The sequence below is a fragment of the Triturus cristatus genome, chromosome 9 (genome assembly GCF_964204655.1).
Source record: "Triturus cristatus chromosome 9, aTriCri1.1, whole genome shotgun sequence".
Lineage (NCBI taxonomy): Eukaryota > Metazoa > Chordata > Amphibia > Caudata > Salamandridae > Triturus > Triturus cristatus.
Genome location: NC_140592.1, coordinates 233495395 through 233514420, shown reverse-complemented (window position 1 = coordinate 233514420; position 19026 = coordinate 233495395). Strand labels below are relative to the sequence as shown.

Here is a 19026-nt window from a genome sequence, read left to right as displayed (position 1 = left end):
AAGCTGTAGTGGAGAAACCAAGTATAGTACATTAAGCATTGAGTGGTTATAGTGGGCCGTGAGGTCTTGGACATCCGACATGTGCAAGGGGGGGGGGGCAGGATGTTATCGCAGAGAGCAGTCAGATCTTGCAAGTTGATGTTCCGTAGACATCTTTTCAACTGTTTTGGGTTCTTAGGCTGGGATCTACTTGCTCTCACCAATTCCAAGATGACGAAGGTGATGCAATAGTGGTCTGTCCAATCACATGGGAGGATCAAATCTAGGAGGATGGAGTTGGGCTTACCCATGACAAGATCTAAGGTAGCTCCTTTGATATGAGTCAGGCTGTCACAATTTTGGATTAGGTTGAGGTCAAGTAGGAAGGATTTAAGGCTATTGACCACCATATCATTTACATCATTCCAGTGGAGTTTGAATTCTCCCAGGAAGATCTGAGTACCATGGAAATCAACGTTGGCCAATATAATGTCCATGATCTGTTCTGTGAAGAGAAAGGGAAGGTTGTCGCGAGGGGGGTGGTATAATGTGTGCAGTTTGCATGAGTGATTGTTGCCACCAGTCACTTCAATGCGTAGGTATACAAGACGGCAGGAGGTCGGCATGTCACTATTAGATTGCTGCGGTGTAAACATGCGATGCCTCCACCTTGACCACTAGCTCTGTCCAACCTAATGATATCATAATTGGGAGGCATTAAAAAGTCCAGGGTGGGAGCAGCTGAGTAATTTAGTCAGGTTTCCGTCAAAATTACAAGGTCAAGAACCTGGGCAAGGATGAGGTCGGCAATGTCCGCCGCATGTTTAACAGCCGATCTGCAGTTTAGGAGCACGCATTTGAGTCTTATGTTGGTGTCCGTTGGTGTAGGTAGAGTGGTGGTGACTCTTGTGAGGTTGTTCTCATTTAAAGTTCTGGTGTTTGGCCTAGGTTCTCTGAAGGGGTCAGTGGGGATGGATTCAATCTGTTGCAAGTTTGGTTTGATGGAGGGATGTGCCGGATCATATGAGAGTAGTACGGAATCAAAATCTCTATCAGACAGGGAGGTTCTACATCTGGAGGGGCGAGAAGGGTCGTTAGGGTGCGGAGCGGAGGCCCAACTATGTGTGATGTGGGATGGTGACCGCCGGGTATAGGGGGGAAGGGAGCCAGGTACATTCCCTGGCTGGGACCGAGCAGGGATGGTGATTGTTCCTAATGAAGCAGCTTAGTCTGGAATTAGCTGACAATTCCTCAGTGACAAGTAATCAGCTACGAACCTCTGCCTTAAGTTGTTGTAGTAAGAGTGCTATCTCGTCAAGTCGGCCTTCCGATGAAGTGTGAGAATGGAATTGGGAAGATCGGTTCAGGGGACCCTGCAGCGGTAGAGAGCTGGTGGAGCAGGGGAAAGTAGGGCAGGTGGCGAATGAATGTGTCCCGAGGGAATGAGTTCTGGGAAATGGAGCTGCGTGCTCGGAGGGATGGGTAGGATAGGGGAGGAAGGGTCAGATGGCTAGAGGCCCCTAGGGGCATGAGGGAGCAGGTCAGGATAGCGGGTTGGGATGGGGGAAGGGCTCCTGGAGAAAATCAGGGCACTGCTGTGAGCAGTGGAGCTAGGGGAGCTAGAGCTAGCTAACAGTGATGGGGGGGAGGTAGACTAGGGTGATGACTGTGTTGTGGTGGCTCATTCACAACGGGCAATGAGGGGGAATTGTTATTGGGAGTTTAGGTATCTAGAAGGGGGCCCTTCGGAGCCCCTATAGGGTCAGAAGATAGTGGAGGACAGGTAGGAGCTAGACTTTGCGAAGACTGGGGGATCGCTGGGGGGCCACCCCTCTGATGCGGGCGGAATTGAACTTAGCCTCTGTATTCATGATGGTAGGGAAAAAGTTATCAAATAACACTTAAATTGCGTTCTGAGGCTTGAATAAGGATGGTTCCGTTTTTGTAAAGGGAGATTGTAGCTTCAGCTCTGTAAGCAGAGTTCTGTAATATGCATTCCTAATTGTGTATCTACATGTTAACTGTGCTTTTTTAGTGCGTAGCGTCTAGCCGCTGTAGTACTGTTTGGGGTTAGAACTCTGACCCAGAGAATTGGAGAGACATCTGTTTTTCACTGTTTATCCTAGTTTTATGTGTAGTATATTTCTCCTATGCGTGTTAAACTCCTTGAGTAAGCCTTGGACTCCTCTGTATAGCTACCCTGAGCGAGTCTAGTACTGGAGAGGAGTACTTTGTTATGCAGTTTTGGCCCACTAGTACTGAGGCCCCAGGATACCAGCATCAAGTTGATGCGATTGGAACTCAGTAACCCCTGGGTGGTACGAAATGTGCGTCTCCCCACAGATTCCAGAAGATTTCCCCATAGAAATGTGAGGAAAATGTGTATTTGTGGTCAACATTTGAGGTTAGCAGGGCATTGTGGGTAAGAAAATGGTGTGGTATGCATGCGAAGCACACCACCCTGGACTCCCCAGATGTCTAGTTTTCAGAACAGCCTGGATCTGGCAGGTTTTTCCAGGTGGCAGCATACCCAAGCCCAAAAAGTGCAGCCGTTCACCATTGCAAGTTGAATGATACTGGGAGATGGTCAAACTCTCCTGGCCCATTTGTAAAAACAACACCCAAAAGAATCAAAAGGCCTCATACCCCAACAGGGGCAGAAAGACTGGTGTCCCATTTCTTTAGGGTGGGGACACAGTCATGCCCACCTGAGCAGTCCCCAACCCCTATATTTAAAAAAGAAATCCCTGGCTTTCTGTGGGCTTTCTGCCCTCTCAAGGTGCAGATCGGGGGTAATTACCCCAATCTCCCCCCCCTCCCCCGGAGGGCAGAAAGGCTGTTTCCCCATTTAGTTGGGGTAAGGGCTTGGCCAGGCCCATGGAGGGCAGCCTCCACCACTATATTTAAAGAAATTAAAAACATTCTGCCCTCTAGTGGGCTTTCTGTCTCTTTCCAGCGATACCTCTCCCGTTAGAATCTGTGCTGGTAGGGGGCTGAGCTAGTCCCCCAAACACTGATTAACTGAACGTAAAACAAGCCCATTGGCTCGTTCTACTTTCACTTTTATTGTTATGACATCAGTGCACCCTGCGCTCCAATCCTCATTACAGAAAAAAACAAAAAGAAATTAGACTGCTCGGGAAGCAGTCCTTGAAGCCTGATGTTAAAACAAATAAATAAAACAAATAAGGGCCTTTATGTACCTTCCCAGTGTCGTCCAATGGCCGACTCACACACTGGGGATGTAGTGGTGTCGGCCAGTGGTGCGGGTGTCAGCCAGTGGTGCGGGTGTCTGCAAATTGCCGACACCCGCATTTAACAGGTTAAACCACAGGTGGAGTAGAACCAGCTGAAGTGCAAAATGGATCTTTAGAATGGATATAACATGGAAGATATGAGGCAAATAAGCAAACTATTTTTTACATTGTATCAGAAACTTCATATTGAGACATGTTACTGGGGAGTGACAAAATTAACCGTTTTTTTGGTAGCTTCCAGCTAACATTCTATGACAACCAGTACCAGCTGCGATCTCCTTTATTGCAGTACAGCACTGGATTCAAGACTTTGGCTATCAGCACCAATCAAGAACACACAAGTACTCCAAAGGGTTCATAGGGTGTCTTTTGTAATGAGTGCTCTACAGAAATTCTAAATACATTTTCCTACATGAAAATATGATTGGCATCTAAATGTGCTTTGCCAGTTAAAACTCCCTCTTAGGGATCTTGATGAGGTGGTCCGTAAGGACAGACTTAAGAGGAATCCATGCTGCCAGACATGAGTGTTTCCTAGTAAATTGCTTAACAGTGTGTCTAGGCTTGAGTCTCCTATTGCCAGCAAACTGAGGCTAGGGTGTTTTGGGAAACTGCTTCGTAGGTATTGCTAGGGTAATGAGGGTCAAATTGATATTTAACTAAAAAACTGTTTGTATTCTGATTTGCTTTCAAAGGTGAATACAAAAGATGGCCCTGTTCAGCTGCTCCGAATTCGCAATCCTTGGGGACATACCGAGTGGACTGGTCCATGGAGTGATGGGTAAATGGAAACTATGTGGGGAAATTACCTAAGGGTTTTTGAAGCCAGATATACATACTGGATAAAAAGTGGAAGTCTTGTAATGTTGCACATTTTTGTACAGCACAACATTCACCAATTCCAGGTTGTTAAAACCGATTGAGGGCTGCTATCTTTGTGATTTCCCCAGGAAGTGCCTCAATAGGAGAGTGGGCCATCCAAGCTTCCACTTATCTAGGTAAGCCAGGGTGGTTTGGTTTGAGGGTTTTCTCAACTGGCACTCCATAGATGGTGGCGGGTCTTGCAACATACTGCCTAACCAGTGCGAGTGTCAACTATTTTGTTGTTTTCCTGTGGGGTCTTCCATATACCCTGGTTGCATCTTACAGCTCCCATATAACCAGTGGTTAGCGATGGCAGGGCTGTTCAGCGCTGATGAAGTCCTGATGGACCTCTTTGCTTGCGACAGGATTTGGACCTCTGAGGGTAACCTGTTGTGAAAGTGGGCCAGAACCTTTGTTTTTAAGTGTTCATAACTTAGCAGTTTCTTTTCTAATGTGTTATACTTTCCTAAAATGTATTTTAATAATTCTAATAGTATCCCGTCTTTGTATTACCATGTGTCTTTCCACTTGACTCTAATCTGTCTTCTCTCCTTGCTCTCTGTTCTCAAATCCTGTGCTCCGGTGCACTGTGTCTGATAACTCTCCAGACCCTGTGTCACTGTATCAGAATGTATCTCCATGTGCCAGGTGCAGGTGTAACCTGTATCTGTGATTTCCTGATCTCAGAGCTGCTTGTTGTTTGACTTCCTGTCCCGCCAGACTCTTTGTCCTTGACGATTTACTGCCAGATTTGTGCCTGTCCATGTTTAATATTATAGACAGATCTTCCCGATCCTGTTCCCTTTGTCCCTGAGTGCCCCTCTTTCTCTATGTTTTTATTATTTAATAACTAATAGCCGTATGATCAACAGCTGCACACTTTATCAGCCAACGAATCTTCAAATTTCGGAAACATGCCAGGAAGACCTTCCCAGTCGTGGGTTTGACGTTATGAATGTCCCAGCATGAGGTCTGAACCACACTATATGCACATCAAGAGGAATTCTAAAACAAAAGCTTTCTGGTCGTTGAGGTGAAATTCCAGGCCAGGCCACAGAATCACCCTGTCAGGGGGAGCTTTACGATAAGTGTTAGTGAAATTTAGAGCCTCAAGCTTACCGAAATGCTGAAATGAAGTAAAGATGAGCAAAAAACAGACCTTGTTTGTGAAGATAGCAGCACGTTGCCACTGCTTAAATGGAGGACTCCAAGACTCTAAAGAAATGGGAGCAAACCCTATGATTACAAGAAAGTACAAAGCACTATTCTGAGAATGTAGAGCAAATGGTTCTTTAATGTGTCCACTGAAGAATCTGGCCCAAACCGGCTTCCAAGTCGGCTCAGATGACAGCCCATTCCACCCTGGAAGACGACACTTCAAGACCATTAATGCACCTCTTCTAAAGGAGGTCCAGCACCAAAATGAAATTTCAGGAGTCCTCATGCAGCCCCTTAAAGTGTCTACCACCTACACAAATGCTTATAGAACATTTGGGGCCTGGTTCAACTGGCAACAACTCTGTTGAACACAGATTGCCACGTCCATGGAACATGAAGTGTTAACTGCTCAACCTCTGTGACTTCAAGCAAAGATGGAGAAGGGCATAGCTTTGGGAATAGACAAGGTGATGGGAAAACCACAGAGGAAGCAGCAGTGACACTGTAGATAAAAGAGGAAACTACTGCCTAAAACGCCAAAAACAAAGCTCTGCCAGGACCTGCACCTTCTCTGAATTTTCTAGAGCTCCCTATAGAGGAGGGCAAATTGGAGGAATTTGTACAGAAGACAAGAGGACAATTGGACAGGAGAAGGGATCCACTCCGTAGCAACTGAGTTAAAGTCTCCTCAAACATGTAAGCAGAGCGTTTTCTCTGTATGCAAGTCTGGAGAAGATGAGAACATCCTGCTCGGTTGATCCACCAGACCATTTTCCTTCCATGCCAGGTTCAAGGGACCAAGTAAAGGATGTTGGCCTCCACCCATAAACACAAGGAGTGTGTCACTAATACCAGTCTCGGGGACCACGTGCCCCACTGGCATCTGATGCAGGACAGTGCCACCGTCTTGTCTGTTAGGACACAAATAGCCTGCCCATGGTGGAGGAGGTTGAAAGGCTGAAAAGGCAAGGGACACTGCTGATAGCACCCTTGAGTTGAAACAATGTACTATTTTGCTCAGTGTCCACTTCCCCTGAATCATTTCTCCTGTCAGACTGGCGTCTGTTGTGACTACTCGGAGTAGAGGAGGAGCCAGTGGCACTTTGGCAACAAATTGGAGCCTACAAAACTACTGCCATGGTTGCTTGTAAGTGTAGTTGACAGTTTTGCTTGGAAAGAGAAACAGCAATATTCACCCTTTTTTTTCTTACATCTTTAGAGCAGAACTATGGTTACTTAACAGGTGAAAGAGAAATAAAAAAGCCCAAAATATTTGTTGTTTTAAGGCGAACTGTCAGGCGCCTAGCAATATAATGATGATTGAATTAGGGTAAATACATTGTCCCTGCACCTACCAGTATTCTTGCTAGCAACATCCCCATTGTTGTAGAATACGTTGCCAGGAGGGTTGCAAAAATTAAACTGAAGGTGGCTATTGGACCTAAAGGAGAAACACCCTGCTACACCCCCTCCCCCCAATCAGGTTAGTATGGAAAGGAGGTTTATGAAGAGCTGGTCTCGGGGAGGATCGACATAAGAAGAATGAAGGTCATCAGGAACCCAAACCTTGAAATATCTGTATCTGAGTGATTGTTGACCTATCCTCCCATCACTCAATAACAAAAGAAGTATAGATTAGCCAGTCATCAAGGTAAGTACATTTTAGAATCCCCTGCACCTGAAGAAAACTATTTAATGGATCCAACACCTTTGTATAGATCCTGCGGGAAGATGACAATCCAATTGGCAGCTCAGTGAGCTGAAAAGGTTCCTTTCCCCAACACGAATTGGAATGCACTGAAAAGTGAAGGTAAGCAACTGCAGATCACAATTGGACAAGTAGTCCCCAGAGCTTATGAGAGGGATAATGGCTTGAAGAGAAACCATCTTGAAAGTTACAATAAGAAGGAACCAGTTCACCCCTTCAAATCACACTCATATGCAGACAAGAGTAGGAGATTTCAATCACAAGGATCCCCAAGTCCAGATTAGACTGTTGTCCCAGCGTAACTTTCATGAAGTCACACGCCTGGGTTGTGTGAAAGCCATATTTTGAACAGTAGTGATCAACCAGAGCTTGGCAGGAAACCAGAACAAGCTGTAGTCTATTAGGTTAGAAATTGCTTGTGTATAACTCGGAATTCTTGCCTCTTCCTTTGAGTGGTACCACTCAGGTCTGGCAAGATACACATTTTGCAGTTGCTGAAGGAAAGATCACTTTTCTTAGTCGCCGCGCATCTAAAAGCCTCCTGCAAGGAGGGCTTTCCATATCTACTTGCCCCAGCATATTTTGTTTGAATTCAATCCAGTTTGTGGAACTTCAGATGCACTAATAGGATCGTGTCCCTCCACTTCAGACTGCAGGAGGTTAAGCAACAGGGAATTGATGCCTTCTTTCTCTTCTGTGTGTGGTAAACCCCGTGACTTGTATTCTAGATGCCATTGCATGATTTCCAAGATATTTGATTTTGTTCTCCATGCAGATCATGGAAAGTATAGCAGTGTCCAGGAGCATTGTGTTATTTTATCATTTATCATCTTCTCTCTTCTCCAAATTTAGGGTTATAATTTGACTGTCTTTTGGTCCAGGCTCTGCAGAGGATTCTCAGCAGACCCTATCCTGGATCTCATTTCCTTCAGTTGCACTTCATAGCAGTTACTTTATGGTAAATGCTTCATGTTGTGTGTAACTGTAAAATATCCAGTAACATAATCTAACCATGGGAAAGACAAGCACCCGAGGTGCACACCCTTCCTCGGTCTTCTCAGATGACTGTTGAGGTGCAGGTTCTCTGGGGTGAGACAATTCCTGCATTTCTTAGGAGCCTTAATGGGTATGTTAATTTGATGTATAATTCCAGTCACTCTCACACAACACTCTCCACAGTCGAATATGATGTTGAGTCCACCTCGCAGTAGCTACTAATCGTGGGACCCACACTCGATTTCACTAGGGCTTGGATACAGTTTTCCACTACTCCTGCCTTCATTACAATTTAAGGGCTAAATTCCGATTCCTCTGCAAACAGGAATTTGCACAGGCATTTAAAGTTGTCTAATAATTCTCACACCTAGGCAGTTTCCTCTGAATATGGCAGGTCAAACCTGACTAAATTTATTGGGGAGAAAGGCCCAGAGAAAATGCAAAACATGCAGAATTACCTGTGTTAAAAACGTTTTTTAATCAGTAATTTAAAAAACAATTGTTTATACTTCGTTTTGATATTGTAAACACAGATAGGAAGTATGTTCCACATGTGGTAAATTCCTCACACTGGGGTAATGGTATGTAACACACCTAGTTAATGCCCCGTGGCATTCTAGTCCGCTTGCAATGAGGACCTCTGTCTTTGCACAATGTGCTTGCCATTTATGCTGCCCTAAAAAGCGGCAAAACAATGAAATTTTGGTTTGCAAGTTCTTTCAGAAATATCAGAGCACTCTCCATGCCAGTTGACAAGTGTCCCTGCTTCCGCCATCACAAGATAAATCATCCAGGGGTCCTATCCTACAGCAACCTCCTGGCAACTGAAGGAACTGGACCCTTAGGGGCTTGAGGCTGTCTGGTGCAGTCACAACCAACAGATTAGCTAAAGTTAAGATGCAAGAATTCGCCACTAAGGATCACGTGTTGACAAAGGCTGCCACTTAAGGGTCAAATTCCAGATGCCCTTTGAAGCTAGTCTTGTGACGGAAGGTTACAAGGTCACAGCTAACCATTAGGGGAGTGATTTACAACTTCTCATGGTTTTTTAAGCAATACCCTGGACCGCCACTGCCTCAGAAAACAAAGGTGACTGAAACACTGGCGACGATATGGCCCAGGTACTTGTGATCACACTCCTATGGATGAATGGAAATTCCTGCCCCTTCGACACCAGATACGAGGGCCTGCCAATCCGCCTACAGAGCCCTTCCACCACTGACGGGTATGAGATGATCTTAAATGGAATCCAAACCAAGCTGAACGAATTTCACTGAAGCACCTCAGGATCTTTGGCATAACAATAATCAGGGTGAACGTCATCTAGGATGCAACTCCATCCAACTCCATGACTATGCACCAAGACATTGCTGGATAACCCACTGTCCCTTGACTATGTTTTTCTCTTTTCCCTGTTCACTTCCCTGTTGGCAGTCTCGCTGGTCTTGCACTAGCCTATAATTATGCACTCTGGCACCTTAGATTACATGTGAGAATCCAGTATACATGCAGGGAAGTGGATGAATGGCAGCCAGTCTTGTAAATGCCAGCATTACTGGTTGTGCTACGTGTATGCCACAATCCTTGCTAAAAATCCCTTTGAGGATATCATCTTTTGTTCAAAAGTCTGCATTACTGGTTGTGCTATGTGTATGCCACAATCCTTGCTAAAATCCCTCAGAGTATATCATCTTCAGTCCAAACGTAAAGGTACTGGGAGGCTTCAAGCCTGGTATTGGAGCACAGGAGACACGCAGGACAGTACACATAGCTGTGGGAAGGGCGAGTGTGAGGTGAGAAAGGGCTGGCATAGTCTAGTTTGCCAATCTTGGAGTGATGGAAGAATGAATTGGTATTACTGGGGCTCAAATTTGTGTCCAGTGGGTGAGAATAAATGTCAGCAGTGAATGTTTCCTCAGTAACATATACACAAGGAGGGACAAAGGGCTAGTTGAAGGTCCCGCACACACGCCCCTGGGTAAGACTGAGAAACAAAGGTGTGCAGTTCCAATGGAAGGTAGATTGGAAGGGTCCTGAATGATGTTATGTTATGTTAAAATCATTTAATATAGCGTGCAACCTACCCGGGGGCATCTCGGCGCTGTGCGGAAATAGGGATCAGGACAGAGAGGAGAAAGTTAGAATAGTCAAACCAACGTTAAAGAGCGATGAGGGTCACAGAACTTGTGTGCACAGGTGAGTATTCTAGGTGTATCACTTATTGGCTAGATATTCAAAGAAACCGCTCACTTCTGATGATCCACCGCCCAGAGGTCATCTAACAAAAGATTAAATCCACACAGAAGGAGCGTACAATTATTATGAATTCATCCACAATTGATTATTGTCCATCAATAATCAAAATTCCAACGCAAGCTTCCTTGTCCACTTGTCTTTATTGACACTTGTTCCAAACTCTTCAAAACACAGATCAATCAATATTTCAATACAGCCAGCCTACGCGTTTCGTCCCCCATGGGACATCATCAGGGTTGTAAAAAGAAAGCAAAAAATAAAAATCCATTCCAATTTAAGACTGCACATACAAATTAAAACAAAGTACCAAAATGTTTAGAAAACATGTTCATTACCACCTGCCTATGGAACAGTCTATACTCATCTGTAGAGGTATGCCCCACTATCTTTGGCACATCAAAAATGTACTTGCAAATTATATTCAACAACATACCAAAATCAGGGTCGTAACACAGGCTCCAGGGGGCCCCTTCAGGAGAACAGACACTACACGAGTGTAACGGGGCAGTTGTACCCCAGTACTGTTTGTCTTTTATTAACATTAGGGGTTTGAAGGCACACATCCCTTGCTGGCATTGTGGCCTGTTGAGCCCCAAAGTGCCCCAGCAACAAAACAGGCAGGTACATTAGAAAGCCAACACACACTGTCCTTTTTACATTAATGCTGAGAAGTGCGTCATTTTTGTCAGTTTGAGTTTATCGGCTCCCTGCCTCCTGTTGCACTGCGCTTCCTCCCCCCTCTAACGTCCTAAGGGCACCACTAGGAGCTTGGTGACGGCCAAATGTCTCTCCTGTACAGAGAGCTCGCAGTCCGTTGCTCGAGAGCCTCTCTGCGGACCCCCTCACTCCTCTTATCCAGTTCGCTATGCGCCAAGGTCCCGGGACGCACTCTTGGAACGGAGGTGAAAAAGGTGAAGGCAGCGAAGAGGGCACTGAGCTGAGAGTGGGGTGGAGGTGAGCATATGAAAAAGTGCTGAGATGAAACTTTATTGTGGTTTGCAATACGGGTATACAGTATGTCTGGGGCATGATGCTTAGCCAAACTCATAATAAACAAGAGGCCATGTGCCGGTGGGTTCGCAAGCGTTGCCTTATGAATAAATATGCTTTTGTGCAAAATGTGTAACGGAGGGACTCTGAAATGTGCTGCTGACTTTAACCTCTTCTCTGCCCAGGGTAATAAATATTGAGCCAGGCCAGCTTTCAGTGAGCATGTTACTAAGGGCTGAAAAACAAGCCAGCATGAGTAATGGTTCGAATAAAACAAATACTATTTAAAGCAGCAGTGTTATGCTTCCACATTCAACAAAATGTTGGGTTTTGGCTTACTAAGTATTTTCTGGCCATTGTACCTTCCATTGCTTCAAGATAATTAAAATCATACTATTGATATAGATGGATGTACATATGTATATGCAGTGCTTTAAATGGAAAAAAATAAGTGCAGGTAGTCACCATATTAAGATGTGATTAGGGGGGTGAGGCTTGGGCGGAGGAGGGCTATGGTGCGGGGCAACAAGGAGTGCTAAGGGACCCGGCCAGGGGCACACATTTGATTTGGTTGAGATTTAATTTGTGTGCAAAACTAGTAACCCACATGCCTATGTACATAAAATACAAATCTGGGATCAGCATGTGTTTTGCAGCAAGCACATAAACCCTCTGTGTTAACTTATGAGTCAAAACTATCACATAAAGCACAGATCTTTTCGGCAAGTACTTTTGTTGGCGTTTGAAAAATGGAACATTTGCAGGTAACCTAATTATTTAAATTGGGTTCATGCTTAAAATGTCCTAATGACGCCAACAGCTCACCTGGCCTCCCAGCGAGGCCTTTGAGCTTTTGCACACTCACACACCCACCATGGCCTGAATGCGAGGGCCTGGCAGAGAGGTCAGCTGAAACAAATTGCTTCTGCACTGGGCTAGCTCCTTAGGTCTGACGTGGGAGCGGCCCAGTGCTTTAAATGGGCCGGTACTGTCCGGTACGGAGTACTGGCACTTTTTTCATTTTGAGAGGGAGCGTACCGGTACTTCTCAAGAGAAATGCTATACTTTTAATTGGAGAGTACCGCCACTTCTCAGAAACAAGCAGGTACTCTGGCATAGAGTACCTGCACTTCTATTTTTCAATTTCAAGCACTGGAATGGCCCAAAAGGTAGAGCTAAACCTGGCCTTTCATGAAGGCCTCTGAATAGTACTGGCACTCCCAGCCCACCAAGGGATGAATGTGAAGTGCCTGCCTGGAAGGGACCATAGGAAAAACACAACCCTTAGGCTGCCGAACGACCCTAGGGCCACAACACCTGGCCTGGCCTCCCTGTGTGGCTTCTCAGCCTCCTCACACTCTCTTCTCCCACGCCTGCCATGGCCTCAGTGCAAGAGGTGCTTGGCAGAGGACTACTGCAAAGACACTGCTTTTGTGTTTAGCTGTTCCACCTACCGAGCCCCGTGTCCTGCAGGGCCCGAGTTGTGAATGGCCTAATGACCAGAGGAACACCTGCCCCGCCCTGACACATCTATTAAGGCACAGTGTGACGGAATGGCAGGAAGGAATGTAGAATAGCACTGCTTGTGGGGTCTGGGCTAAGGTGAAGACAGCCCAAAACTACAGCCACAAAACTGGCCTCTCACCGTCTTGGCTCCCCACCTGCTAGCACAGCCTTTTGTGCTGCGACCCGCCTACACATTCCATAGTGGTAGGGCCGGCTCTAGGGCGGTGCGATCGGTGCAACCACACCGGACGTTGACTTGGGGTGGGGGCGTCATTTAAAAAAAAAATGTATACTATCATTTTAAAAGCACCTGTTGGCATGATTCCATTGATTAAAACGTCAATATCGTCTTCCTGGAAAGAGACCGGAGGTTTGTCTATGTGGAAGTTTTGACTCATCCTAAGGTAGTGAAGAGGGTTAAAATGCCTGCTGCTTAGAATCTGTACCATGCAGATAACGAAGTGCATATAATGTAAAGAGGTCAGTGGGTTACTGCTTCTGTAAGATAGCTCCTTTTGTTACTTGTCGTTTCTAAGGCAAAATCCTAATATAGAACATCCTAGAGCTGCTTGCAAACTACAAGGTATATGTTAGAGCTATAGGTTTTTTGCTCAGTCTTTCATCATCCTAATCTTGTGAAAAGGGTTCATTTGGGTAGAAAACAAATGTTATTATGAAAGAGAACCCCTAACAATGATGTTACGGTTTAAATTCTGAATTTGGGCTTTTCCAGAATAAGGACATTAACTTTATTGCCTACCAGTATAGATGACATGTCACTCCTACTCTACACCTTGTAGTCCTGTCTGATGTAACATTTCCTATACACTGATTTACATCCATATGATTGTCTCTGTGCAATGTGTGTGAGGTGTAAAGTGCTCTGACACCTTACACTGGTATGAGTGGTGCTATAAAACTAAATAGCACTGTTAAAGGGTGTTAGTGAGGGAATCGTGGCAGAGGTGGTCATGGGGGTACAACAGACATTGTCGCACAGGGCGCCACCAGCGCCAAAGCCGGCCCTGCATAGTGGCCTAGTCAGGTGGCCATAGTGAGGGCTGGGTGGCCAGTAGGATATTGTGGTTGGTTGTCCTCCATGAAACCAGCCCACAGGTGACACTAAGGCAGGGCCCATGCGCTTTGTCAATCCATACCTGGCTGCTGCCCACATTACTAACCTTGATTCCCATTGGCTGTGCTACAATTTCACTATCAGCACCTTCCTCCTCAAGTTTAAGTTTATTTGATTTATTTCTCTGCTGAGAACAACACCTTCCTCCTCAATCTGACTTCAAACAAGTGCATCCGTACTCTGCTATGCCAGCAGGAATCCTTTCTTGGATTCCCCACAGTGACAATATGCCTATTAGCAGGGCCTGCTCGCACACCTACAGTGCTATTGACGCCACAGAGCCTGAGTGTCAAATATCACAGTGTGACTCGGGCCCTCCCAAACTTCCTGCCAGCTCTAAATAAATGCATACGGACCGCCCGCAGTTAGCACACTGAGGGCAGATTAGCACTCGATTATCAGAGTGCTTCACGAAAACGGACTGACTAGTCAGGTCTGGCGCGCTTCTTTTTGTACATGCCAAATTGCACTGAGCTTGGCATGCTACCCCATGAGTACCGATACTCTCTTTGGACACGGAGAAGTTCCGGTACTCAAGAGCAGAACATTTAGAAGTGCCGGTACTTAGTACCGGTGAGTACCACCCAGTTAAAGCACTGTATATATGTACAAGTATATTAACGACATTATATTGGGACGTGCTATATAGAGTATTGGCGTTTCAGATTCAGCACCTCAAATGCTTAGTTGTAGATTCCTCGTTTCCCCAAGTTATTCAAACCAAATAACCTTCTTTATACTGTAGAAACTTGGAATGCTTATGCTGAGTTTCTACATGAGGCTCCCTCTTCCTCAAATGATTAAACGTGGTCCCTGGCCGAACTTTGCGTGCAGATACATATCTTCTATATTAAGGCACATCTGGGTTCCAAATGCAGCATTCTACTTGGAGTAAACAGAACCGCCACCACCCCAAGAGGAGAAGAGGGAGGCAATCAATTGGAGTCAGTGCTTTAAATGGAAAATGAGAAGTGTCGGTACTCATTAATTAGACTGGGTGGGCTGTTAGGGGCATGGCTATGAGCCAGGAATTTACCAATAGCCACATAAGTAAGCTTTAATGCAAATGTTCTGATTGTCATGTAAAGCACTTGAACACCCATGGGCAAAATTCGCACAATATCAAACTGCCTCCTTCCGTAGGAGACATGGCAAGCATCAGCTCCAATGTCATAGGTGCAGGGCCTAATATTTGGCAGTTTGATATTGCGCAAATTTGGGCCATGGACATTTAAGCGCTTTACATGACAGTCAGAACATTTGCATTAAAGCTTACTTTCTTTAAGCACCACTGGTTAAGGGAGTTGTCCAGAATCACAGGATGATGAGCCGACGTCGGGATTCGAACCTCATTCTCCAGTTCCACTGTCGGCAGCTCTGGCCACATCCTCATTCTCATTGCGATGCTAATTAGAACCTAACACTGCAGGAGCACCTCAGCACAGGAATACACGACTTGTTGCCTGCCAGAGCGGCACATAAACACGCTCCATCTGAAAGGGTTATTTTCAATAGTTTTTGCATTGCACGTACCCGTACTTCAGGGCATGAGCCCTGCTGCTTCTAGGAGTAACAGTGCTCTCCTTGCCCAAAAACAAGTTCCGGTACTCAGGGGGAGAAAACTGAGAAGTGCCGGTACTCAGTACCGGTGAGTACCGGCCCATTTAAAGCACTGGACACTAATGCTGATTTTTTTTCTCATAGGTGAGTACATATGATGCGGGTGCGCCATGGCACAGGTCTGTCTCACGGTATGCGGTCTTGTTGGACCAGGAGGGGCACCCAAAGTGCTATCCTTATAGTGGTGGAAGGCTACAGCCTTGGCCAGGTGTTAAGCAGCACAAGGGCAGGGGTGGCAGCATACTGTGTGGTGATCAGTAGTAGTGAACAGGTCCTTTTTACCCTGTCACTGGAGTGAGGCCTACAGGCTCACTCACTTTTTTAAAAGTTCAGCTGCTGTGTGCTTGACTCACCCATGGCCTACTTCAGGTAGATGTGCAGTGCTGCGCAGGAGCAGTGACTCTGCGCTAGATGTGTATGTGCCTGGGAAGGGTACAGTACAGGGATTTTTATATACTGCTGCTTGCTGTACTTACTATTGTTTTAACAGTGAATTTGAAATATCTGCACCTTCATGCACAAACCAAAGGGGCATTGGTTGACTAAACTGGTTTGATTTTTGTATGCTGCTGCCTGCTGTACTTGTTATTGTTTAAAAAGTCATTGTGAAATATTTGCGCCTTCATTCACAAACCAAAGGGCCATAGTCTGATTAAACTGGTTTGATTTGATTTTTGTATGCTGCTGTGCTTGTTATTGTTTGACCAGTAACTTTGAAGTATTTGCGCCTTCATACACAAACCAAAGGGGGAATTGTTTGACCAACCTGGCTTCATGTCTGCATACTGCTGGATTTGTTTTTATCGCGCACTTTGAAAGTGTTTTCACCTTGATGCAAGAAGAAAGGGGGATTGCTTTACAAAACACACTTGAATTTTATATATTGCTGGATTGCTGATTCTTTTATTATGCACTTTAAAAGTGTTTGCACTTTTTCCTTTGCTTCACCAGCTACAGTTGGTATAGATTCTGTCATTAGGTACTTGCTAATATGGTTTGTTTTTATCCTACATGATGCGTTATTGATGGTGTTGTTTGCACTTGTCTATAATATGTGCACCTGAAATCGTGTAATTAGCTTTGTGTACAATACAGAAATGTTAAATGCAGACACACATCTGCATCAATGTTCTGAAGCATCCAAGCAGTTTTCATCCTCAGCCTTGTGTGCCTGCCTGTTTATGCCCTTCTTACTAATAAAGCCCTGATGGTAGATATTGAGAGTGCATCCTCAGTTCATTTTAAATACTATAGCGTGGTTAATATAATATCGTACAAAATCCCTGACAGACGCAAGTGCGTGGCATGCAGATAATTCACACCAGTTTATTTCTCTTGGAGCTGGCAGTATACTGGGTTATATCTTGTGTACTTCTCATGTATATTGTCAGTCGAGTCTGTTAAATTGCAGATTTGGGTTTGTCTTTCAAAGTTTCAAGTTATTTTCCATCAATGTCAATTCTAATTCAGACCCTATGTAGTTGTTCCTTGTTCTTCAGCAATAGGCAGTTCCTCAAACAATACGACCGCTCCTTGGCATTGCTCTTATTCCTGTCTCAGTTAAATAATCTGCTCTTGACATTAATGTTACAAATGGTGTAGCTTATATGTTAAAAGTGTTTCTTACTTTCTTATTCGAATTTTGAGTACGCTAATATAGAGGCATTTCATTAAATGTTGGAGGTTTCAATGCAAAATATACCAGATTTTTTGGCGGTAGGGCAAAGTGGTGGGCGTTGGGTCAGGGGGCCCCCTCCATGTACTTTGCAGGGGGGCCCCCTCAGGTTTCGTTACGCCACTGACCAAAATGTTTTGATAACTTATTCATTACATCCTTCCTATAGAATAGTCTATACTCATCTGATAAGTTATGCCCGCTATCATTGACTCATCCAAAATGTACTTATATCAAACAAAAGGCAGCCTGCCTATATGACATTCTTTTAGATCCACAATCCTATACAGTTTCCAACTTGTATTCACCTATACATAGTAATTACCCATCTTTGTTCAAAATATTGTTGATCAGAATAGTACGTGTGTATGGATCCATGATGTATCATGACTAACCTGGCCTTCAATTATCAAAAGTGTTTATCAGTTTTATCATCAGTTAGCACCCAGGTAAAAGAGGTGAAGCTGTCCAAGGAATAGGGAGGTTCCTTAGACTGGTCCTCATTAGAACTGTTGATCTCGACTCCAGGCAGAGAAAGGCGGTCGAGTTTTGTGTAGATGGAAGAGATTTTCTCCTGAAGAAAATTGGCCAGCGAGTCACAGAATTCCTGAGATATAGGACCAACCTGGGCACAAGCCCGGGGAGTGACAAAATCATGGACAATATTAAAAAGAGCTTTAGAGGAGTTGCCAGACTTTTCAGTTTGATTAATGATGGAATTGCGCCTTGCAAGTTGGATGTTTTGCTGATAACGAGACAAGGCTTGTTTGTAGAGGAGTTTGTCTTGAGACATTTTGCGTCTGCGCCAGCGTCTCTCTGGGTTCCTACATTTTTACTTTTCTTGTTTTAGTTCGAAAGTGAACCAGGAGGCAGAGGGACGATGTTTGGAGGGGCAGTTATTTTTAAATGCGATTGTGTCGTCGAGGGCTTTAATAAGAGCTGCATTAAAGGATTCCAATAGGTTGGTGACCAGTGAATTGGTTGCCGGCCCGCCGGGAAAGAAAGGCTTCCTTAAAGGCATCCGGGTTAAGTCAATGCCATGGTCTAAAAGCATGTGGTGCAGTTCTGCTATTACTCTTGGAGATAGGGGGAAGGGGGGACTGAATGTGAAATATAATTGAGAAGTGATCAGTCCAAATAAGGGGGGTTGGAGCCTTACAATCTAGAATTAGTGAACAATAGGTCTAGTGAGTGGCCCGCTAAATATGTGGGACCGACGACTCATTGGGAGAGTCCTAGCGTTTCCAAGTCCGCTAAAAGCTTGGAGACCTCGGAATTGGTGTAGGCTTCCCCATGGTAGTTGAAATCACCTAAGAGTAGGAATTTGTTTGAAGCTAGAACGTGTGTGGCTAGCTCTTCAACTAACAGTTGACTAAAATTAGATTTGGATCCTGGGGGAGCGGAAGATCAATACACTACTCCAAGAATCGGAGGCAGAAAGATTTATTTTAAAAATACCCTTCTCTGCTGAGTCAGAGATGGTGGTTGCAATTCATGTTACCTTAATTGAGTTTTTAAAGGCAATAGGGATGCCCCCGCCCACTTTAGAGCCTCTGTCTAATTTAATCAGTTTGTAATTCTCCGGGATAGCTAGAGCAATAGCTGGGGTGTTGGACGGATTGAGCCACGTTTCTGTCAGGAAACAGATGTCTGGGGACTGCGAAGTAAAAAGATCCCATATCTCATTCGAGTGTTTGGCAAGAGATCTTACATTACAAAGGAGGCATTTAAGGTCCATCCTAGTATGTATGGGTCGGAGACCGGTCTCTGCCTTGGTCCAGGGATCATAGTTACTCTGGAAGTGAAATTCGGGGCAGGCTACAGGGCCCTCAAGGTTTGTGGGGAAGTTGCTAGGGCACAAAAGTTCTTGGGGGGGGTCTAA

At 45.0% G+C, this 19026-nt stretch overlaps 1 protein-coding gene across 3 annotated transcripts in view; it reads left to right on the top strand.

Annotated features, from left to right (window-relative positions):
• Window positions 1-19026, top strand: part of LOC146797665 (calpain-9-like) — a 266794-nt gene that overhangs the window by 163961 nt on the left and 83807 nt on the right. For all 3 annotated transcript variants that reach the window (XR_014968511.1, XM_085624810.1, XM_085624811.1), the window contains one exon: window positions 3932-4017. Coding sequence is in view for 2 of the 3 variants with exons in the window: in XM_085624810.1 (XP_085480936.1) it covers window positions 3932-4017 (86 nt within the window). In the remaining variant the exon portion in view is untranslated. The remainder of the gene's footprint in view (window positions 1-3931; window positions 4018-19026) is intronic.